Source organism: Elaeis guineensis, chromosome 1 (assembly GCF_000442705.2).
Source record: "Elaeis guineensis isolate ETL-2024a chromosome 1, EG11, whole genome shotgun sequence".
In the NCBI taxonomy this organism is placed as follows: domain Eukaryota; kingdom Viridiplantae; phylum Streptophyta; class Magnoliopsida; order Arecales; family Arecaceae; genus Elaeis; species Elaeis guineensis.
In genome coordinates, this window is record NC_025993.2 from 183,967,026 (window position 1) to 183,991,145 (window position 24,120).

Sequence of the window (24,120 nt, forward strand, 5' to 3'; positions counted from 1 at the left end):
TGGTCGATTATAATAAATAAAATTAGAAGAGAAAGTACGAGATGAGGAAGGCCAGCCAATTTTACAAACCCTAGCTCCAAGCCTCCTATTTATTGGGAGAGTGAAGGAAGACCAGCCAGTGTTGACTGTTGAAGGGCTTACAGCCGTCCATCATGTGCCCTGCCACAAAGGAGAAGGGGGGGGGTGTTTCGGTAGGGGCTTAGATCCGAAATAACGGGCGTTACATTAAACTTCGCCTTAAAAGTTAAATCCCCCAATTCCCGCCCCCACTCGCTCTCAGATCCCTTCCACCATTGTTCTTCCCTTCACATCTCCTCCGTTCTTCGGCCCCCATTTCCCATGTCGGAAGAAGGAGAAGAGCTCGAGGTCGAGATGGAGGCCACCGCTGCCTCGGGGCCGACCCCGTTCCAGCTCCAATTCGACAAGCCCTTCCCCTTCCAGGTCTTAAACCCCAAACCCTAACCCTAATTCCCTCCCTCCCCTCTCTTCTTTTTCCGCCCTCATTTTCGTGTTCTTTTTTTTTTTTTGGTTTTTGTGATGTATTATGATTTTCCAGATCAAGATAGCGGAGTGGAATCCGGAGAAGGATCTGCTTGCCATGGTTACGGAGGACTCCAAGGTCCTTCTCCATCGTTTCAACTGGCAGAGGCTCTGGACCTTCTCTCCTGGTTGGGCACTTGATTATTTTCTGCCATGCTTTGCATAAAATTTCTGATTTTTTCTTGCCAACCGCATCTTGTTTGCTACACAAATTTGCTTGTTCTATACTTTCTGAAAATATTTTTAGTGAACGCTGGTTGCTTGTGTATTGTTTATAAATGTGTTCAAAGTCCACCTTTGTTGATTTCAAACTTACTGATATACGTTGCTTATTGGTTAGGGAAATGTATAACGTGTCTTTGTTGGCGCCCTGATGGTAAAGCGATAGCTCTTGGTCTTGAGGATGGTTCCATCTCACTACATGATGTGGAAGTAAGTATTTTGAACATATTAGAAGGAAAAATAAGACGTTGAATTTGATACTATAGATGATCGACCCCTTGTTTCAATTTTTTTGGGTTGCGATTGTAAGATTTTGGAGTCGTTTCCACTAATTTTATTGGATCATAGGTGTGTTTAGTTCATCATCTAAATCATATTGATATCTGATCAACAAGAACTGGATTTTACTTTTAGTAGAAAGCCTTACTGGCATAGGTAAGTTATATCTGCAATATGTTGGTGCAATTTCACTCCATTTGCTTGACTCAATTTCATATTATTCTCTCATGTCATGTTCTTACTAGATACCAAGATCCCATTCTTCATGATCATTCATAATTGTTTAGATTAATTTACTCAACTGGATGCAATAGAAACTGTGGTAGTGATTTGAAACACCATCCGCTGTTAAACTGCAGAATGGGAAGTTATTGAGGAGCATTAAGTCCCACAATGTTGCTGTTGTCTGTCTGAACTGGGAGGAAGATACACAGCTTGTGAGGGTATGCACTTCTTTAAGGCTCTTTTCTCATTCTTGAATCATAAAGTCACCAGGTCACTAAAGACCTCTCGTTATGATTATAGGCATGCTATTTCTCTACTTTGCAAACTCTGGACCAGGGCTATACCATTTCTTTTCCCCTTTTTGCCTCAAATTTATATGTATTTCCCTGATGCTACACATATTATTATTTATTTCTTTTTGGAAGCAAATTTCATCTTGTGCATTTTTTTTTTTTACTCGATGTGGTGTTAAATCCTACACTCCACACAGTTGGCAGCTAATTTTGTTAAGATATTTTCCCTTCAGTTGGCAGCTAATTTTGTTATGATATTTTCCTTTCAGTAATTTAATAACATAACATGCATTAGGAACTAGGAGTGCAAACAAGAGCAGTTGCAACAGGGAGGGGATTTGATGGAGGGACCGATACGATTCATGTTGTGGAGATTAACATGGCTCAAGGAATGTGGACATGGGATGTGATGGAAGCATGGACTGTAAACATGTTTTACACCATGAGCAGAGCAATGCTTTAGGAAAAAATTGGTGCTTTATTGATCTAAATATTGTTGCATTTCTGTAAGATAAGGTGCAAAGTTAGACCAGTAAAAAGAGGGATCTTATAAGTGGTTGCAAGAGATAGAGTTAATGAAGATTGGGATTAACAATCCCCAAGCCACCCCCACGACACTACCCCCCACCCCTAACCCCACCATGAAAGACTTTCTGTGGTTAAGTAAAAGAATATCAAGTATCTTTTACTACAATGGAGGATATCTCTTTGTGGTGGAATAAGAAAGCAAGACTGATGAGACAACCCGCCAGAAAGAACAGGACTTACAGGCTGAAATTGGAAATTTTCTATGAGCATTCCATTTACACAAATTCTTATAGTCTTTATATTTTTTCAAAGAAGCTTTCTTGCAAATAGCTGTTTTAGTATTAATAATCCCGATCTGGTTTACAACGGGGCTTTGAATTGTTTAAGTTTGATGAAAGGGATCTGTTATAACTTGATCACAATTAAGAGTCAAATAAATGTTTATATGAGGATATTGATTGAGATCGGTTTCATGTCTGATAACAAAATACAAAAGAGCATCTTCCAGTGATAACCAGGTTTCTGTTGCATGGACAAAGACGAACTTTTTATTGATCATGCAAGGTCATGATCTATAATACCAACAGGGTTGATAGGATTACTTGTTTCTTATCATTGCTTACTTTTCGGGTGTTGAAATGGCCTTATTTATTCTTTCTTACTTTTATGTTCCATATGCTGTCTTTGTGAAAAGATTTTTCTTATTTCAATGCATTAAATGATTTGCATTGAAGTTCCCATGACCATGATTTATTATCTCGTCAACAGGATCTTAGTTTTTATTTCAATTGTGATTTTTTTTTTGGATTTTTATATGATGGGAAATTCAATTGTGCTTCACTTATCCATTCGTCTTGGAAATTTACATATAGGGTGACAATGACCACACTTATGAGGATCGTACCATGCGCTTCTTTCCTCCTGCTCCAAGAATTCCTCGGATGCCTGGACTGGGTTCTGGAGATACTGGGCTCATGGATGACCCCGTAGATACTTTTCAAGATTTTTCCAATTCTTCACATCAATGTTTTAACATTCTGTGCAGTGGAGACCAGGATGGCTTTATTTGCTTTAGTATATTTGGAATTTTCCCAATAGGAAAGATTGTAAGTTATCATTTTCATATATTTCTTTATGGCAATGTTTAAGCTTATGTGCTTGTTCATACATACACTAAGGTTGTACTACAATTAGTGACCTTTTACATGCTATAGGACTTTTTATAAACTTATCATGTATGTAGTTGGCTCTCCCTAACAAACTTGGAAGGGTCTTCCGAATACCACTTCTTTATGTATAAATTCTTGATTTGTGCTCTGGTTATATTAAATTTTTGGAAAGATTTTGATTACTTTTTAAGTGATGTATGACCATCCAGCAATCACCTTAATGGTCGCTGAAGTCAGTACAGAAGATATGCATGATCAGCATATGCTTTGAAAAACTGGTCACTGGTAAGATAAATAAATAGCTTTCTCATATTGTTCTTCATGGAACCTAAGGTTCTTCTGCTAAGGCCGTTCCTTGTTGTGTTTGTTTAGTCTTGGCATCTTACAGAATAGCAATAGTTATGCCTTTGTGATCCCTCCAGGTGAATATGAATCCAGCAGAATTTATATATTTTCAAACATGAGGAGATAAATCAGAGATATTAAATAGAAATATAAAATAAAGTTTGTATGTGAGTGGAAGCATGACAGGACCATGTATTTTAAAATGGCTCATATGTACTATTGTTTTCAATTTAATAGGCTTTGGTGGATCCAATAATTCATCTATTATCAAATGTTGATGCCTTTACCTATTTTCTTGCCATACTATTCTTCTATTTGATGGAGTTAAATTCTGTTTTGCTAAAAACATATTTTTTTAGTATTGTAATTTGCATGCAAGTACTTTATTTTGGTATATAGTGTAGGGAAGAATTTATTCTTCCTAGAAGAAACAAGCTTAGTGGAAATTCAAATTGGTTGTGTAAATGGTTTCTTCCAAATTCTAATAGAATATTAATTTGATAGTTTTAACCTGCAACTTGTTACTATTTTGATTAGCATTTGTTTAAGCTATATGTTTTCTGTTATATTTCAGAATTTCTCAAAAATTATTTACTATACATTAGTTTAAGAATTATAAGACCACTTATAGACATTGGTGTACCATAAGACTGCAATAACTAAATCATATATGATATCTGTGGAATATAAACACTGTGGCCAGTTCCAGGCCGAGATAAGAAAGGGGAGGTTTTATGTTAGGTTGACAACCAGTCCTAAGAAAAATGTGAAACTATGAAATGGGTCCAAATCTAAATACTTGCAAATGAGGATCCATAAATCCCCCTAATCGTTGGCAAAAGACTGGATGGTTATGGTTATGATATCTGTGAAGTATGTTGTCATATGAAATTGTGCTGACTAGTAATTTTAATTAAGATTGGATTTACTGATCTCTATGTCCATGTGCATACATGTGTCTGGTCCATTTCTCTCAAGTCTGACTTTTTAAGATGAACATCAGTTGACCTTGTTCTTGAACTACTTTTCCTTGTGGCTATTTGGGTGGGCAGATATCCAATTATGAGTTTCCTAACTCAGCAGTCTGGATTTTAGATGTTGGTTGAGTCCAAATGAGGTCGTGTAGAGACTAGATCTGTATTTACTTTATCCAGTTGCATTCCTTTGTATATTACGAAAAGTTGTAAATGGAATAATTTGCAAATAAATAAAACATATACTTTGTGTTGCTTTTGTTATTTTATTTGATAGATTTGTTCTTTAAGCAATGTATTTTTCTTGGCCACTTATCTAACCTTTCGTGATTATTCCTGTTTGACAATTCTTTAATGCTCATCATATTTCAGAACATCCACAAACTCTCTGTTTCTTCTCCATATTTGGACAAGCAGGCCACATACCAACTACAAAATGCTTCTATACAAAAGGTATTCAGATTGTTTGCTGTATAAACTACAGCATTTCTGCTATTTTAAGCTAATATGTCTCGTAAGTATATATTTTCTAGCCCTTTTGTTAATTTGATATTGGCTGTTTGTCTATATATCATATAGTAGCATATTAAGCTCTAGTAAATATTTCACTGTCTAGAGATACATGAATTTATTTAATTTCAAATTTTGTATGGCACAAGTAAAACTTAGTAGCATCAGTTCCTACCAATATTTCCTGGCATGTTTTCAGTTTGGCTTTTCTGTTACTCAACTTGGGGATTGTTTGCTCATTGGAACTGTAAATCCTTTCTGGGGAAGGATGACCTTAGCAAGTGACTATTGTTAGGAATGAAACAAGTAAAACTTTTGATGACACAAACATTTTTTCCTTTCTGTACGTCAAACCTGTGATATTTTAATTAAATTTTGTTTTCTATTGATTTCCGATACTGTGATGAGGTGTTGTGTGAAGTTGGAAAACTCTCTGAAATAGCATTTTCCATTGGGTAAGGCTATTTTGGTTGTTTATATTGTTCTCTTGTAATATTGATCTGAGCTGCTTATTTTGTAGGTCAATGTTTCGTCAATATACTCCTTTTCCCATCATGGAAACTGAAATCCATAAAATTAAGAACCATAAGTCAGATCGTTACCCCACCTGTTCACAGTGTTCTTTGTGCATCATTCTCTACTACTATTTTCCTAGGAGCAGAGATCCTTGATCGGAGCATGTGACTTGAATCAGTTCTTGCAGCTTTTGCTTAGGCCTTTTTCGTTGATGCGCTTGGAATTTTTTATGGTAGTGATCATGTGCCTAGGTTGAAGCCCATAGTGTAGCCTATGTCTTCTTACTGTCTATGAAAGTATCAATTTACTTGTTACTGTGATAAATGATGTTGCTTTACCTGTTCGGTATTCTGCTGGATGCATAAGGATATAGCTGACTTGATTGATGTATCTTTTCACTAGGTGGCTTTATCTAAAAACCTGCGTCAGTTAGTTGTTCCAAGCTTTGGAGAGCTGGTTGAAGACATTGTTAAATTGAAAGATAAATTTATACATACAGATGGAGAACTGGTTGAACTGGACAAATCTTCTCGTGGTGAAGACTCTTCGGTGGGATTGCACTGCCTGATTCTGAATACTTCTATATTTCTCAACAGGTAAGCAAATCTCAGTTGGCTAATAACTCCACTGTCTTGGTTTATAGCATTCAGTTTTAGGCTGTTTTACTTCTAGAGTCTAAGCTTTCACTCTTATCTTACAGCTGGAAAGGTGGTTGGTTTGATTTATCAAACTAATTTATGTTGTATACAGTCCAGTTTATATCTGTGGCTTGCTACGGATTAAATGCTTCAGAATACCTAGCCATTCATATTGTCACAATGCTATTTCAGAGTGGTTGTCAGTTTTGGAAGTTGGAGTCTGGAAGTTGACAAGTTTAGTTGTATTAGGGTGTTGACAAGCTGACAAGTTTAGCGTGTACAAGAATAGTTTGTATTAGGGTTTCCATAACAATCAAAATATGTTTAGTTGTAGTGGAAAAACAGGTGTTATAGTTTAACAAGTGCATTGACATTCTCAGTTATGATTTGTATTTTTTTGAATGGTTGGTTGCACAGTGAAAATTCATGAAATTTATGAAATCATGGAATTGTGATTTTTTTTTTTGATTTGGACAAAATTCTACAAATTCATGATTTCTGAGGTTTTAGGGTTTTTCCCCTCCGTTTTGCCTCACAAATTTTTCCGTCTTGATCTTCCTCCTTTGTAACAAACAAATGGTTCCTACTTCTCAAGTCCCAAAATTTAAAGATCTTTAATCAAGTAAAAGGATGAAATCTTTGTTTTCAAATTTAAAAACCCTCCAAAGACAGCCTCATGGTTCTTTTTTTGCTTTGTTCAATTTTTAGTGTACCGCTTTTTATATATTATTGATTCTGGTTCATAGTCTTGATTGATGCATGTATGCATCTTATGCACTGTAACTAGGGACTATATGCAATTTTTCATAGACTAGTCTATACTCATCTCTTCGACTGTTTGTTTTGCAAGTATCTCTGTTTCTCTTATTGTGTTTTTTTTTTTTTTTTTTTTTGTCTTTTGAGTACACCAAATTCTTCTCAGCAGTCTTTTCTTAAATTGCTGTCTGCTAATATTCTCCATTATTTCACTGAATTTATTGATAAAGAAACTGTAGAGTTATCCAATGCACCAAACACCTTCTATATGTGTTGAGAGATGCCCAATAGCTAATTTCGATTGATCCATAGAGTGAATTTTAGGTATTCTAGGTAGTTTTACTTAGATTTTCAAGGAGCTGTGGCTTATTTTTCTATCAACTTGCCATCCATTGAGTTGATTTATTTAGATTTTTGGTCATACTTTATGCACTATAGTCTAGATATAGTGCATAAGATGCAAAATTTTTTAGATGTCAAAACAGGGAAGACTGGAATCTTACATGCACAAATTGCAAATTCTACTAATACTTCGGGCTTTATTCTTGCTATTGTTTAAATGGAAATTATGCAGTTTATTGTGTTTAAGTGGAACATATATATTTCTCCATCACAGAAAAAATGAACTACATCAGGTGGCCCTGCAAGCTTCAAGTATTGAAGATTTAATTGAGGTCGTCCGTGCTTCATTGGCAGTGATGTCCAAGCAATGGTCTGACACCATGACTACATTTCATGAGAAGTTTGACCCTCTGTCTTCTTTGATTGTTGACCATGGTATCTATTGGTACCAAAACCAATCTTAATCAAAGCCTATCTATGTGATATTCTGGCTGCACGTGCTTGCTGATTTTTTATAATATGCCTAATATTTCTGCAGGATTAGAATCCAATTCTCAAGATGAGTTTCTAAGTCTGTTATTCGGGGCACGGACAAGTCCAGCACTTCACCAGTTTCTAGTTAACTCACTCGGTGAAGTGGTACGTTGAGCATAAACCTAAAATTGCAGTTTTTAGGTAAATCTGTTAATATTTGACTTGCCTATCGGCTAGGGTGTGAAGCGTGTGTCTAAGGCCATTGATAATGCTGGAAAAGAGCTTCATGTTGTTGTACATGAACATCTTCAGGTACATGAGCACCTGCTTTTGTTTATGTCTCCTTTTGACATCATAATATATTTTTGTTCACTTTTACTATTTTTTAAGTCTCTTACTTGATTAAAATTTTTATTCATTTAAGTAACCTAAATATATCAGTTGGAATCTCATTTTGTACTGTAAAAAATTTGCTTATATGATTCTCACAGAATGTTCTGTATTTGACAAGTTGATATGCATGACAGGGTGATCAAACCTACATCTCTCTCTCTTACATTAGCCACTAAAATAAGTTTGAAAGTTGGAGTAGAAACTGAGTGCAGGTTTGAGAAAACATGTCATCTATTGAAAACGCTTTCGAAGAAAAATTAGTGTTCAAATCCATAACATACCTACAAGTAGTGTTGAAATTTTCAATGTCTTCTTTGGTTGTTCTATTCATTTGTGGTTGCATAAACTGGTCAAAGCTGTTGCGGTTTTGTGATAACACGGCCTGTCATATTCTTTCCCTACTCCAAGTACTCTGTTTCTTTGTCTAACTGCCTTTATCAATATATGAAAGCCTGCTTGTGGTTTAATCAATTTTAATTTTATCCATTATTTGATAGCCTGCTGTAGAAATTATTGGATTCAGAATTGGAGAATTGAGAGGCCTTTCAAGATGGCGTGCACGGTTTCAGACTATTGGACTGGATGAGAAGCTTATTGACAGTGCAACAGAAAAGGCTGGAATGTTGCATGTGCAACTTGAACGCTTTTCAAGGGTTCTAGCAACTGTATTATATCAGGTGTGTCTAAGGTGTACATCATTATGTGGCACTTTTTTCTCCCTTGTTGGGAATTCACTCATTGCATTGTTGTTGCTTACGATTTCTGCTTCCATGTCTACTCTAGCTGTTACCAAGTTGCATCTATTATTTTTTCCTTCATCATTTATATATGAGAATATATTTCAGATGACCTCTGGTTAAGCTAAGCTATTTCAGAGTGATTGTCATCCTTTTCTATTGAATATGTTTTCTTAATCGTTTTGTCTTGTGGGGAAGGTTGGAAAGGTTGCCTTGTTAGTCCATTTGCCTTTTCCTAGTTGAGGTCCTAATGTGTTGTTTAGGCCAGTTTTGGTCTACTCTAATACTGAACTTTTGACCAACTCTTGGTGCTGCATTTCAAAGTTTGCCCCTGAATCAACAAGTTTACAGCTCTATTCAGATTTGGATTGCAAGCGGCCACCAGAAAGTGTCTGTTGTTGAAACCTACCAGCTCAGCATATGACATGTCAAATTTTGCTATATTGGACCCTCACCAAAAAACTAACTTGGGTCTTGAATTTGGGCATGTGATCTCTAAAGAAATCCTGAATTTGTCTCAAATCCAGATGTAGGCAATGTTTATTTTGTGCCAAAATTACCCACTGACTTCACTGCATTTAACTATCTATTTGTTTGATTTGCTAAAGTATTTGGTAGTTTGAAGAAGGAAAAAGTTGTCCTTACATTCTGGATGAGCGGAAATGCATTTTTTCCAGAAAAGTTTTTTTTTTGCTAGAAAGCAAACAATCATGTTTTCCAGCAAAATCTGATATGATTTTCCATACCTTATGATTTTCCTTGAAAACCAACAAGCTCTGAAGATTTTTCTTGTGGTCTTGCAACTAAACAATCCCTTGGACTGAATTCCATTTCCATATTTAGTTGCTTGAAAATCTAAAGATTCTTTCATTAGCACCTTTTGAATGGTTAATAGAACCCTGATGCCCTTTTACCTCTTCAAATGCCACAGATCTTGATCATGGCCCTCTAAGTGGAGCGTTGCTCCAGAAATGTCTGTATCTTATCTTGTGCGATGACCACATTTATTGCAATCAAGAGGTTCATACTTTGTTGGATGTGTACAAGTTGTTGCATTATCTCTTTAGATCAAGAAACTGAATATTGGTTAGGTGTTTGACATGCCAGCTCTTGATCATGGAGATTTCTTCCTATGTTAAACATATACATGGAAGCAAAGCTTTTGTGCGTAACCATAGATTAGATGGAGTGGAAACTCGAGATATTTTTGGTTTATCTGTCCTGAAGGGTATGATTGCATGGGTGCTAGTGTATCTCATCCGTGTGTGCACTAACTACATTTGGAAGCCCTAACAAAAAAATATTTTCAAAGTACATTCTCTATTTTGGAAAGTTGAATAGGACTTCCACAGAAGTTGCCATGTTCTTCCTCATCTTGCTGCATAGTTAGCCATGGGCGTTATTCATCTGAGCTAATGCCTTCTTCTGTATCAATAATCTACATCATTAGCATCAAGTGCGAATGTATCAATTTGGAATGGCTAACAGTTGTCTATTAGAGGAATAATATATATTAATAAAAGGCCATCATTTAAGGTGAGCTGAGACTTATTCAATGAGTTTCAAGGAAAAAAAATTACCTTTATGAGTGCATTATTCTTGCTTACCAAGAAGGTAAATTGTCCTTTTATCTGTTTGAACAGAAACATATTAGATTTTTTCTTGTTATGAACTTTTGTTATCACTACTTGGATAAGTCAGTAATTATGTAAATTGCTTCCCGTTTGTTATTGCCATGTGCAACAAGTGGGTCGTAGATTAAACTTTTCTATGACTAACCATTGTTTTTTTTTTCCATACACTTCAGTTCCAAAATTTCTTTAACTGGGTTGCCAAATGTATAAAGATACTATTGTCTGACCCAACTGATCAAATACAACCACCCAACAGGTTTTATGTCGAAGCACTCCTTTTAAGCTCACATTGTTTGAGGGAAGCATTTCCTTTTCTTGGTTTCTTACTTTTGCGCCCTGTGTCTTCAGTGAACTCGTTGTTATATTTCTGAAGTTTCTTCTTGACCATGATCCAGTTGGACAGTTGTTGGAAGTAAATCATACAATTGATGTTGATCCGTAAGTTCCTTTTTCAACTTTTATATAAGAACAATTCTATTGTTTTCTGTAAATTTCAAATCTCTCTAAAATTATTAAGTGGATTTTGTTTTTAGTTCTGAAGTAAATGAGTTCAATTGCAATCTTTATGCTCATGTTCCATGTTTGAGTGTTTTCTGATTCTGTGCATATAAGAAATTACAGTATATCCTACATCTAAATATAGCCAAAATTCTTGTCCTGTCCATGTGGTTTTACCAGATATAAAATGATAGAAATTTATCTATAGTGGTTTGTGCTTATCCTTGTGAGTTCACTGATATATTTTAGCTGCTTTACCTCACCAATTATTTGCTTGGGTTCTCGTTATCACATTTTTTACATACAGAGCCATTCTGTTTTGCAGGGATGCCAAGCAGCGAGTTGAACAACTTGTAATGTTTGGTGGATTTTTGGATACAAGGTTCTTGGAAAGAACTTTAGCAAATGAATTCAGTCAGCTGGAGCAATGGTATTTGAACACAAACATGAAGCAGTTAAAGACAAAATTTGCACCTTTTAGAAACATAACCAAATGAAGGGCATGATTTTGAAAATGCCTTTTTTCTTTGCGCAAGAATGCAAAAAAAAAAAAATCCCGGTTTCTGAGCTGTAAAATGATTTTTTTTTTTGTGTTGACCAATATTATATTAATCTTTTTATAGGATGGTTGAGTAGCAAATTCATGAGTCAAAAAATTTCACATATATATTTGTTTTCTTATCAGATGTTATATGTGGTTAAGCACATCTTCTCAGCATGTTTTCCTACATTGTCTTCTTATTTTTCAGTTTGAAAGAAGCTTTCTTAATGCCATTTACCACTATTTCAAAGAAGATACATTGTGAAGACTTGTTACCGCTCTATCCTCTTCCATCTTCACCTGTAGCTTCATCATTACATGGTCCAACATCAATATCCTACTACAAGGTATGTATTCATCATTCCCCCTCATTTAATCATCTGTTAGTAATTGAGCAATTTACATGACCAATACTGCAGCTAATATTAACAGGGTCATCTTTATGGATCAGAGTATGATCAATCAGAGTTTTGGTAATTTTATCCGCAGTGTAAATTTTACTTCAACCCATAGTGAATTGCTCCCAACTTTCTAGCAAATGCAACTTTTGCAGGAGAAATGCATGTATAATGTCCGACATCTTGCCCTGCTAATCAAATATGAAACCAAGAGATAATCCTCTGAAATAATCCTAGACAACTAAGAAAAAGGTTTATTAAGGGAGTTGTATTCATCTGTAGAATGAGTCATGGTTAAAGAGCCATGAGTAACATAATCTCTTACTAAGAATACTCAGAAACCCAAAAGAAACTATGAGATCTGCAATAAAAAGGCTTCTAACAAGGTTAAACTCTCTTACGGATGTAAAATGAGCTTGGAAGCAAGAGATACATGCGGTGATGTGAATCTACTGAATTGGGAAAAATTGCCTATAATCAGTGCCAAGAAATACTAACACCTGTAAGACAAAAAAGATTATATCAAGGTGGAAGTAGCCCAAAATAAAAGAGCAGTTAATGTTTTGATATTAGTAAAGCAAAAGAACATAATTAACTTGATCTAATTGTAGTTGAAGAATGATCGGAACGTCGATTAGAAGAGAGTGAAGTGTCTGCCAACATTTTGCCGTGTATAGAAGGTAGTGTTAGAGATGGGAGAATTTCTATATTAATAGTGGACCAAGGGCCATGTATAGACAATTTTTTAGAGGAAATCCTTAAGGGTCATGACCATGATTAAGAGACAATGTGTTCTGTAAGACAATATGATAGCTCATTCAATAAGATGCTCGTGATGTAGTGTTGGTGACTAGAGAGGTGTGCAAGCAAGTTGAGATGGTCCTAAAGAAAAGGCAACATAACTTGAAGTGGTAACTATGAAATTTGCAAGGTGCGTGGCTTAATCAACATTCAAAGCAAACAATTGATTATTGAGAAAGATATCTAAGTGGTAACCTCAACATAATTAATCAAATGAAGCATAGGGCAACAATCTGCCTCTATGGACAGATGATGATAAAGAGCTGCAAGGATGCACTTAAATATAATGCTTCTTATTGATGAATCCATAAATGACAATTTGAGATAGGCATGTCTCATTTTAGAATGGATTGCTGGTTTCAAAATAGCAGAAGCACCAATGACTAATGTGCAGGTAGCCAAAACTGATCTCAAAGCTGCAAGCGGGTTCATGGTGGTGTAGCGAGCAGAAGGAAGCGGCCTGATGTGCCATGCAATGATAAGGGTGATTTAATGCAAGAAGTAACACCATGCAAACTGAAGTGCCTGTAGAATACTTCATAAAGGAGAAAATGTCAAGCTATGAAGAGATCAGATCATGAAGGTCTAACCAATAGGTTGCACAGAAACGACAATGGGAAGAGCTAACAAATGCATCAAAATTTGAAGCAAGAAGCTGGAGATGTTTATGCATGCAATAAAGTGAGAATTCAAAGGAAAACTGGACCATACTGCATGCTATGTGGGTGAGGCAAGAAATAATAACCAAGGGAGGAATCTCTAAATGTGATGGTTAGGATGTGAATAATGATGATGTGAACAGAGCAAACCATTTTGTAAAATTATGTAAATATACTGTGATTTTTTTTTTTTTTTAAAAAAGCTTGGAGAATAGAGTACCTTGTGAATGCATTATATTACTTTCATTAAACTACTTGCAAGCACTAAAATCATAAAAATGATATCCTCAATTATTGTTGTCAAACTCTGGTAAAGCTCCATTTCATTGACAAATTCAATGCTGGTGTTGTATACTATGGATTAGTATATAACTTTTCTGGGCATACCTTGTATTTCAATGGCAATATATACCATTTTTCTTTAATCATTATTGTCACATCATTAGCATCATCATAATTTTGTGAATAAGGGTAGAGTGATGCATTTATTCTTAATTTATCTTCCTTACAGACCATGTTCCATATTACATTCATATGACATGAGAATAGTCAATAGTATTTATCTCAGCTCTTTTGAGCTAGTTCATGATGCACTTCTTTTTTTTATTCCTTCTGCTTTGAAGCGGTTGTCATAGATGGTGGTGATTTTATAGATTGTGATAACTTTTCTTCATTTGATACCTTATAGGATAACCTTGATAGCGCTCCACATGGCCTTGTGGACTACATATGCTTCAGAATACCTGATGAATCAATGGATTTGACAAACTGTATTGGCGTAATAAGAGGGTCTACAAATACCTCCAGTTCTATTAAGGACGTAAGTTCACCTGGAGCTGTTTTGCTATGCATACCCGATGGATATCACTGCATCGATCTATCCCTATATAAGGTAGTAAAATGCTCCTGGTTCCCTCTTTCCTGTAATTTAAACTTCTATCACCTTTGACAGTAACTGTTCTCCTTCTTTCTTTCTTTTTTGAAAAAACAGCAAAGAGAGATTGTTTTGCTACTTAATGAAGCAAACTCAACTTCTGAGAGTCCTGGGAAATCATGGATGATGATGGTACAAACAAGTGATCTTTCTTTTATGCCTCTTTCAAGATTGGGGCCTACTAATCTCTGGAAGTTGCGTGAATTGAAGGTATTAATATATCAGATTCATAATCATAATCATCTAACCTTTTCCCAACTATTTGGATTTGGCTTCATAGATCCTCATTCACCAAATATTCCCATCTAGGGCTATGTCTGTTGTTGTTCCAAATTTTTCCATATCCTTCATTAGATCTTACATCCATGTTGATTTAGGTCATCCTCTTCTTTTCTTACAACCTTGAACGCAAACTAAATTACTTCTCCTTGTAGAAGCTTCTGGTCATCGCTATACATGTCGATATCGTCTCAATCTATTTTCCACTGCTTTGTCCTTAATTTATGCAACACCTACAGCTCCTCTAATATATTTATTTCTTAAATCTAGCAGGTGGCATTGGATAGAAACTTCTATATTCCATTTTACCATTTATGAATAGTTGTACTATTTTGAGATTTTTTATTATGACCATCTAAGTACCTAGCTACTATCATATTTGTAACCTAACATGAAAATAAAAGATTGGGTCGTATATTTGTCACTGTTTCTCTTATTTATCACCTGTAATGAGAATTTTTATTTGATTATCACTTTGTTTGCTTAGATCTAAACAACCAGGTCTACATTTATTCTAGATCAGAATAAAATCTTGATTTATCTAAACACATGCCTGTGCCTGCAGACATATGGACTATATGATATAACAAAGTATAATTTGACCACTAGTGGATTCATTTTTGCATCTGCACCTTAAAAAATCTGGATTCAGATCATATTTTGTTTTTCTGCTTCCTTTTGTAATCAGTGAAATTATTGATAATCCACAAAAAGCCATTCTGGAGTGTGAAAAATTTATACATACATTTGTACATGCATGTTGGGAGCAGCATTTGTATTTGTGTTCTATCATTTAGTTTGTTTTTGACAACTCTTGAATTTTCCATAACAAGTTTTTCTTGTTATGCACTATGCATTAGGCTTCTGCTCTGGACCTGCACATTGAAAATGGAAAAGTTCGTTGTATTCCTCACCGTGTAACCAACCCACTGGCAGTTAGTGGTAAGAACATCTTGAGAAGTATAAAGATTTTGTTTCCATATGACAACTTCTCATGGTTATCATATTTTGTTTTTTCTTTTATCTTTTCCTTTTGTAAATGATAACTGAACTTTTGCTGCAGCTTCCCGAGGTGTTGCTTGTGTCTTTTCGTCACGAAGGCATGCCTTGGTGTATATACTTGATGAAGATGAGGATGAAACTTCTGATATGGAATGAATTTCTTCAGAGTGCTGTATGGAAAGTGAGGATCATTACAACATCTAAACATGACTCGAACATTGTGAATCCCGCTCTGGAGGCATCTTATCTTCCGATGTTGCTGCTGTATGGCCGGCACAGGGTGCTGAAATGAGCATCATCTTATACGATCAGAGTATGGGTTCATCACCCTGCTTATTGAAGCTTATACTATCAAGTATCTACCGCTTTTAGTGGAAGGTTCTCTACAAAGCTAGAAAGGATTGCATTTCACATCCAGATGGTAAAATGCAGTCATCAGTTATCGCCCATTTGGGCGTGGCAACTCGTGGAACTCTTTGAAATATATGTGCATGTAGTACAGAGTTCAACAATGTAATTATAGGATAACGCTGGTTGCAGCCATATTTGATGGAGCTAGTGCTCTGTCCAAAGAAACAAAAGCGTTTAAGAAAGCATCGAGGTTGGTCCACTTTGATTTCGATCATGTTCAGCCTCATGATCTCTTCTGAACTAATGCCGTTAAAAATTTAGTCTTTTTGTGAAACGTATTTTATTTGATCCAGGAATGCCATCTATCCGGAAACTCTACGGGCGTAAATTTGTGACGTATCGAGTGGGATCATGAATGAAACCTGGACCCGCGGAACTGCTTGTACGTTAGATATGTTATGCACGTGGCTTGTAAGAAGAGTTTTTTTTCTTCTTTTTCTTTTCCTTTTCTTTATCCTTTTTTACTTTTAAAGGGCGTTGGGCATTAAATATGAGAAATAAATTAGTATTATCCAAGATACTGAATAGGGTTTGCAGAAGTTTATTGCATACCAAATTTCGTAGTTACAGATGCCGGCCTAGTGTGTTTAGGCGTCCTCTTTATATATAAAATCTTAGGTGTTTTGCACCTAAAGGTCAAGTCAGAGATGGTGCTTTACCTGCTCTTTCTTCTACAATGATGACAAAACTCAAGTATTGCTCGCGTACAAGTAATTTAAAAAAACAATTCCTGTATAACTGGTGCATGCATGATGAGAAGACAAGACGACATGCTCGCGTAACATATTTGGATAAGTGAAACTCATGCGGTCTGCCACCACGGAGCTAGTAGGCACGTGTTATTGAAGGGAAAAACAAATTAAACGTGGTGGTGGAAGCTGTCCGATAGTCCCATGTCAGATTTCGATGACTTGAACTAAGAACAGATGCATGTTTTGGACCGTCTAATATCACATCCTCTTGCTAGGCAAACAAGCATGCTAGGTATTTGAAACCAATCTAAAAGAAAATATTTCCTATGAAATAAGATTATTACACCAAGAAGAAAAAAAAGATCTGGAAGAACAAGGTCAGAAAATCACGTGTTTCTCTATATGCCATCACTCAGACCAGGAAATTCGAGTGCAAAGGCATCTTATATGAAACAAAGAAAACATGGTGCAACATGCTTAAGCACGCTGGGTACTGAAACTACTCAGGTCAAAGAAAATTGATCTAATATACATATGCCTAGGTTTTCTAACAGAAAGATTGCTGCAAATATATGGAAGCCAAGAGAACAAGCACACGCCGAGAGAAAATATCAGTCATCATCACTTTCATCACTATATGAGACCAAACCACCGACTGCCTTTACAGATGCAACATCAGGCGGCTTCTCATCGACTTGTCCGTTAGATGATCCATCGGTCACTGAGGATTTATCAGATTTGGCATCTATCTTTGCTTTCTTTGCTTGTGGTTTTACTGAGATAATCAGGTGCCCTGGCCGTGCATCCTGACTTCTCTTTGCAACTGGCTTCTTTTCCTGCATATTGGAATCAAGCACGGTGCAGTCACCCATGTGATGACTAATTTATTTAACTAATTAAAAAAAAGAAAAAGGAGAATCCAGCTATGAAGCTTTCACAAGACAGCATGATATCATATATAGTTCAGATTGCCAATAATAGCAGCAGAAAGCCACATCTGATTAAAACGACGACACATGCGGGCACATAGATGCATTCCTCTGTATGAGCATAGGTATTCAATGAACAAAGTTTTTCTTTGTTACAAACTGCTTGATTTTTTTCCTTTGATCTATGTTATACATGTTTTATATTCATAAGAAAAAAAAATTGTCTCTGAAATGCATGCCCCTATGCACAAGCAACTAACCTCAGCTCTAGCAATGGCAGGAGTCTCTTTGAGCTCATGAACAATAGATGACCGGGCAGCCACTGCGTCCTGGAAATAGGGGGCAAAACAGAAGTTTACATGGATAGAAGAAATTTAGACCATGGTTCAATGGCCACATTAAAGGAATTTAAACTGGAAATAGATCAACTCAATGCCATGATTTAGTGAGTAAATACGTTTGACACATACAACAATGCATGATTTGGCAGTGAAAAAATTAGCATGCAGTTAATCTTTAGAATTTGATCAATGGAATTTATATGAGCCATACAAAATTCAGTTCCAGATATTGTGAAGCAACATGGTAAATCTTGTGTGTACCAAGTATTAACCATCCTCAAATTAGGCAGCATTGGAAGATCTTTGTAGATTTTGATGTAATGCAGACAGCTTCTTCAGACCAAATTCAATTTAGCTTTCTGAATACATGTGATCAAGGGTGAAGAGGGCCTTAAAGGCTTTGGAATTTGGCAATAACAATACTAGAGGCACTAATCATCTTGAATATTAAAAACTATCAAAGTTCTTAGGGGACCAACAATGAGACAAATTTCCAAGCAAGCTGTTCAGCTGAGCAGAAAATCAGATTTAAAAAATATATATATATTAGATGACAAAACCAAGTTACTGGAAGGGAATGAAATTTACTTGGAAACTGCGAAGTTGCTGGGCTTCTTCATCTGCCAGTTGCCGCTCATATTTTCTCCTTGACTGCATTGAAGTTATACAAGTTCAGAATGTAAAAAGGGCAAAACAGTTGGCACAGGCCAACTGCAACGAAGTACCACAAATCAATGCACATCAACCACGACTAGTGAGACTAAATTTTTCCTCCCTCCGTTCAAATAAAGAAAGGCAACCATCACAGTATATGCTACCGCTGATCAGAGAAGCATCACATGAAGCCAAATCATGTACTTACAATGGATGGTAGTAGTAAAAAGATTCAATTCTATATTTTACAAAGAGAAAGAGCTCAAGGAATCAGCTTTTATCATATATTAGGAATTAATTTTATTTCATTTTTCAGAAATTTGAAAGAAAGGATTATAGAGGGATGCAAACATATAACACATGCGTCAACGCACATGCACGTGCGCACACGCGCGCGTCAATGCACATGCACGTGCACGCGTGCGTGCGCACATAGAGAGAGAGAGAGAGAGATTAATTTTTTCCTCCCTCCATTCAAATAAAGCAAGCAACCATCACATTATATGCTACCGCCGATCAGAAAAGCATCACATGAAACCATATTATGTACTTACAGTACATGGTGGTAGTAAGAAGATTCAGTTTTTTATTTCATAAATAGAATAAGAGATAGAGCTCAAGGAGTCGGTTTTTATCTTATATTAGGAATTAATTTTAAAAATAGCAAAGAAATTTGAAAGAAAGGATTATAGATGGACACAAACATATAACACACGCATGCACGTGCTCTGTGTGTGTGTGTGCATGCGTGCTCATTAGAACAGTGCACGCATGTGAGGTGGGGGAAGGGAGGGAGCGGAGACCTTTGGGGCCAGGACGAAGAATATAAACATACTGAGAGGTAAATCAGTGCTTGCCAGGGAAGGCATCCGAAACAGACACACTGGCAACATTTAAGACATGTAAATCTCTCGAGAAAATAGTTTCCAATTTCCAGTTAAATCTCTCTACTAGCATGCACATTAGATCAGACAAAAGGGCATGTTTGTTATCACAAAGTAAGAGATAGGGGATTGACAACAATTTTAACTTTCAAATGTACATTCCAAATCGAATACAAGTGCAAGTTAAGAATGAAATTAAAAGCAAATAAATTTGATTGAGAAACTAAAACAGGAAAAAGCAAAAAATGATAACATATAATTGCCAATAACTTCTACTAAGATGGGAAATTGGGAAAGGCTTTTGTGGTCTACTGATGCTGGCATACCCAATGAGCGAATAGCTTTTAAGACCATGCTCACCATCTCCAAATTATCTAGAAACTCTGTCTCATCCTCATCTAGAGCTTTGGGTGGTCCTGAAATAAGCATCAAAAAGAATCAAATCACTCTTCAACTGACATTTATAACATGCAACACCATTAAATAAATAAATCTACATTTAGATTACAAAAAACTATATATAACAATCATGTTATCCATAAATAATATATAAGAAACATATTAACAATGTAATTTCTTTAGACAAGAGATTAAATCTGTTGGTTGGAGGGAAGAGAGGTCACAGCTAAAAGACATGAGACATACAAATAAAAAAAGTAAAATGAGTGAAGCATTCTAGCTTCAAAAGTCAAAAGGAAATTGATGGAGATATACTTATCAAGACGATGGAGTATTCAGTTGCCATCAAAAAATATGCATGCTGCATGTCAATTTCTAAACTGTGCATGAATCATAGATACCTCATGAATCAATTAGCTCAGGAAAAAATATTCAAATAAGAAAACTCACTATGCTTGAACCTCTCATTGAATTCTGCATCTTTTCTGTCTTTGTTCTCTTTTAATATCTGCAACAAACAAATATTTAGTGAGCAGATGAAGGCTCATGAAGCATTCTTTGAAGGTGTTCCCTGTCCAGATTGTACCCTTGATTTTACATAAAGCAATGCTAATCAACTTAGTCTGCATCGCTGCATGATTTTCTTTTCTGAAATATATATAATGATGAATATTCACAGCTCTTATAACATAATTATACAATTAGTTGAAAGCACATGCATTCAAACTATTTTTGTCTAAAAAGAAGCAGACAAGTACACAAAAATTAGACTAAAAGGAGGTTGAGCAGCAACTTCTCTCGAATATTGCTTTTGAATCCAAGTCCTCCAAGGTCCAAGTTGTCATGGCCCTATAGTACCTAAACATTGTTTGGGCATCTGGTGATCTTACATGATGATTTTGCGCCCCCCCCCCCCGGTGGGAAAAAAAAAAGAAAGAAAAGAAAAAACAGATATATGAGGCACTTAATCAACAAAAAGATTTGTAGTACATATTGGTCGACTGAACATCCTAAGGCATTAAATTTCACTTCAATGTAAATGCCCGGCACCAAAAATAATGCACCTCAAATTTATTTATCATCCCTTGCTGTGTTGGATTTCCCCCTAAGTATTTCCCCATTTCTATGTGATAAAGAACCTAAATTCTAAGTTAACAGCCAGGTCCACAGGTTAGACATTAGTTTAAGTCAGCCTTCTGCATCATTTTCATTCCAATTTTTTTTCTACATTTTTCACATTCTTCCAAATGTGTTTCTTGCTTTTACATTCATGCACAATATTAATCTTGTCTCCAACACTATATCACTATTTTACAAGATATGTGAATGAGTTAAATATTACCTAGATGCTCCAATTCTCAAAATTTCTAGCTTAGTAACGCAATTCAGCAGTTGGATATGAAATTGCATGGTATGATGCTGCATGGGACCCCAGAATGAATTGGAGTCTTCTGCCTACTTGAGCTAGAAGGCAACAACACTTGCTGTGGTTTTTGGAATGCACAATCAAAGGATGCTTGGTAACAAGTTATAAAGTTCTAAACCTTAGCTGCTTTACATATGAAATATTGGAAGCTTAAGTGCTATATCTTTTTTTCACATTTTGTAAGTGTCAAACATTTTTCTGTGTCCAGCCGCTGAAGTGTCATTAAGGAAAAATAAATGAATTTTGGACACTGAGAGATATTTGGGCAGTCGGAATCCATGTCCGTTATATAGGAAATACTGAAAGAGCGTCATCTTACATACCAATTACCGGTTTTTTATTTTTTACGAAGGTGTCTGAAGCCTGGAAAATCACCATTCTAATGGAAAGAGATAGGGCCTCATAGCCTAGGTAATCACTAGAAAGGTACTTGTCTATCATTACCCACTGACAATTTCTTGACACCATTATCATTCATCACAGACAAAAGGCTAGAACTTTCTCTTGATTTAACTTGTTCTCTTCACTTATCCTTTCTATTGCAAGTTCATATATAATTCCACTGTTTGCATGAGCGTTGATTAAAATTTTCACATTTTGAGCATATCATAGCTTCTATCAGAACAATTGAAAGGCATAAGGATTGATGCATCAACGTTTCAAGTCTCCAAAATACTCACTGATTATGTGCATTAACACAATTTTCACATCATGTGGATATTAATTCTTTTATGGAAGAAATAAAGGAAGAGCCTCGATTCAGATCCAGCTATTCGCATTTTCCCATCTCACCAAGGAACTGATAACGATCCAAGGAAACCAGACAACACAACTTCACGGATGATGCCAGGTAATATCTGCAGCAGCATTCCTTTAAATTTTCAGCCAACATTCTTTTTTCCTAAATTCAGAGGCTCGGCAGGCCCGCCTAATAGTCCGGTTGTTCTTGTTTCCCACCAAAAGAACTATAAAGGAAGATTACTCTAAGAGGTTTCAAGGTGAAATGTTCTAAACTGTCTCAAAAAATATAATATCAATCGATAAATATGACAGGAATAGAATATAATGGGAAACAAAGAAGGCAAATTCACAGGTGTACATCAGACGAAACAACGGAAAGAAAGGAGAACAGAGCTTGTACCTCGTACAAGGGCTTGTCTCGCTGGGCGGTTCCATCGTCGACTCTCTCACCCCTCGTCTTCTTGGCCTGATCCAACTGTAACCAATCCCCGACGATTGTAACATCCAAACGAGAGCTATAGTCAGGGTTAGGGTTAGGGTTAGGACTAAGGCTACGGCTTAGAGGATCAAGATAGATAAGAGACCTCTTCCTCGGAGATGAAGTTGACCAGCCTAATAGGCGGAGCGGCGGCGGCGTCGGCGTTATCATGGTCCATCTTTCCCCGGCGGCGGCTTCTGGTCCCCTCCCTCGTCCGCAGAAACAAGACCCTCCGATCACCGGGAAATGCAGACGGGTTTTTGCACCCGATTCGGGTTGATTTCGAGACTTTGATAATGGGCTCCATGATCCGGGATGCAAATGGACCGGGCCTGGGACGACCATACCAGAAAACAACTCTTTGCGGCCCGCTCAATGACCTCAAAAGTCGTGCATCACCTGCCTACGAGTTTATGTCTTGCTTAACCATGGTTCTTTGTGCTGCACATAGGGCTCTGAGATTAATTCTGAGAATAAAATAGTGCTGCAATGGCCATATTAGAATTTTGAGATGCTTGACGCTTATGCATCTCACCACTTCACAACATCCACATCGACTAGCAAAAGCTTATAAACAACAGATAAATGCATCTTTAGATGGAGGTCCATGGCATCTTGGACTCTGTTTTTTTATGACCACCATGATTATTATACACATTGTCCCTCAGAGAGATGGGTCGAGTTTAGGTTGGGTGCAACATGTTGATTTGGTGGTGCTCCATGGTGCATTCTTTACACATGACAGGCTAGAAGAATGACCACGAGAAGTACGAACAATAATTTCAGCTAGCTAACAACACACTTGGTAAGGCACCACCTCCTCGTTACATATTTCCGTAGCTCACGGATTCTTAACGTGCTGCTCCAATGGAGTACCAAATGGAATTGGTCCAATGACACTGTCCTAATTAATTTGACTCATTATGTTGGTGGTGGTCACACCTCTTCGATCAATCCACACCTTCCGCCTCCAAAAATTAATACTAGATTGGGACACACTCAGAATCTTCTTTTAATTACAATTACAACAGGTGCCTAATTTTGGTCATCAATGAATAGATTATGAGAAAAGAAAACCTCCAAGCTTTAATTTCCACTCTAAAGTGCACTCACCAACCACCTTCATAAAAGACTGGCCACGTATAAAATCTAAGGAGTATAAATTACTCATCGGATGTTTCCATTCAAACCAACATCCACGTCTTTTAATTCCTTCCATGTCATAGGAAGCCCTTTAATAATGTTCCATAGGCATAGAATGGTTGGTATTCAATAGGCCATTTGGTTGGAAGAAGACGGTATTCCTTGATATAAAAGCCATGGTTCGAATTCAGGTCTCCATCACCGCCATCTCAATCTAGCTATGATCTGACACACCAACAATTATTTGGAACCTTGTTTACCTCCCAAGTATTTTTGTATATCTCTTCCATGAGATCGTGCCCTTGTTTTGGCCACGGTGGCATTGCATCCATAAA

General features: G+C 36.4%; 2 protein-coding genes across 5 annotated transcripts; one reads left to right on the forward strand and one right to left on the reverse strand.

The window, feature by feature from the left end:
• Positions 1–238: 238 nt before the first annotated feature.
• Positions 239–16,738, forward strand: LOC105040099 (anaphase-promoting complex subunit 4). Of its 3 annotated transcripts, none has more exons than XR_012137866.1 (19): positions 239–441; positions 557–668; positions 881–972; positions 1,401–1,484; positions 2,960–3,193; positions 4,948–5,028; positions 6,004–6,197; positions 7,612–7,772; positions 7,876–7,976; positions 8,049–8,123; positions 8,702–8,881; positions 10,832–11,013; positions 11,399–11,503; positions 11,823–11,961; positions 14,161–14,364; positions 14,464–14,616; positions 15,546–15,627; positions 15,749–16,288; positions 16,392–16,738. XR_012137866.1 is itself a non-coding variant. In XM_010916478.4 (19 exons), exons 1-19 carry the CDS (start codon positions 340–342, stop codon positions 15,841–15,843), a joined length of 2,367 nt encoding a protein of 788 aa, XP_010914780.1. In that variant the 5' UTR covers positions 240–339; the 3' UTR covers positions 15,844–16,312. The 3 variants fall into 3 exon arrangements, 2 of the variants coding, with proteins under 2 accessions (XP_073106801.1, XP_010914780.1); XM_010916478.4 differs by lacking the exon at positions 16,392–16,738 and adding an exon at positions 10,749–10,831 and having other exon boundaries at positions 240–441; positions 10,924–11,013; positions 15,749–16,312; XM_073250700.1 differs by lacking the exon at positions 16,392–16,738 and having other exon boundaries at positions 15,749–16,312.
• Positions 16,739–17,085: 347 nt separating this feature from the next.
• On the reverse strand, positions 17,086–23,002 carry LOC105040100 (uncharacterized). Of its 2 annotated transcripts, none has more exons than XM_073250701.1 (7): positions 22,749–23,002; positions 22,565–22,679; positions 20,448–20,505; positions 19,959–20,014; positions 18,649–18,711; positions 17,980–18,048; positions 17,086–17,626 (listed from the first exon to the last, which is right to left on the reverse strand). In XM_073250701.1, the coding sequence occupies exons 1-7, from the start codon at positions 22,985–22,987 to the stop codon at positions 17,402–17,404; spliced, it is 825 nt and encodes a 274-aa protein (XP_073106802.1). In that variant the 5' UTR covers positions 22,988–23,002; the 3' UTR covers positions 17,086–17,401. The 2 variants fall into 2 exon arrangements, with proteins under 2 accessions (XP_073106802.1, XP_010914781.3); XM_010916479.4 differs by having other exon boundaries at positions 22,565–22,639; positions 22,749–22,964.
• Positions 23,003–24,120: the final 1,118 nt, after the last annotated feature.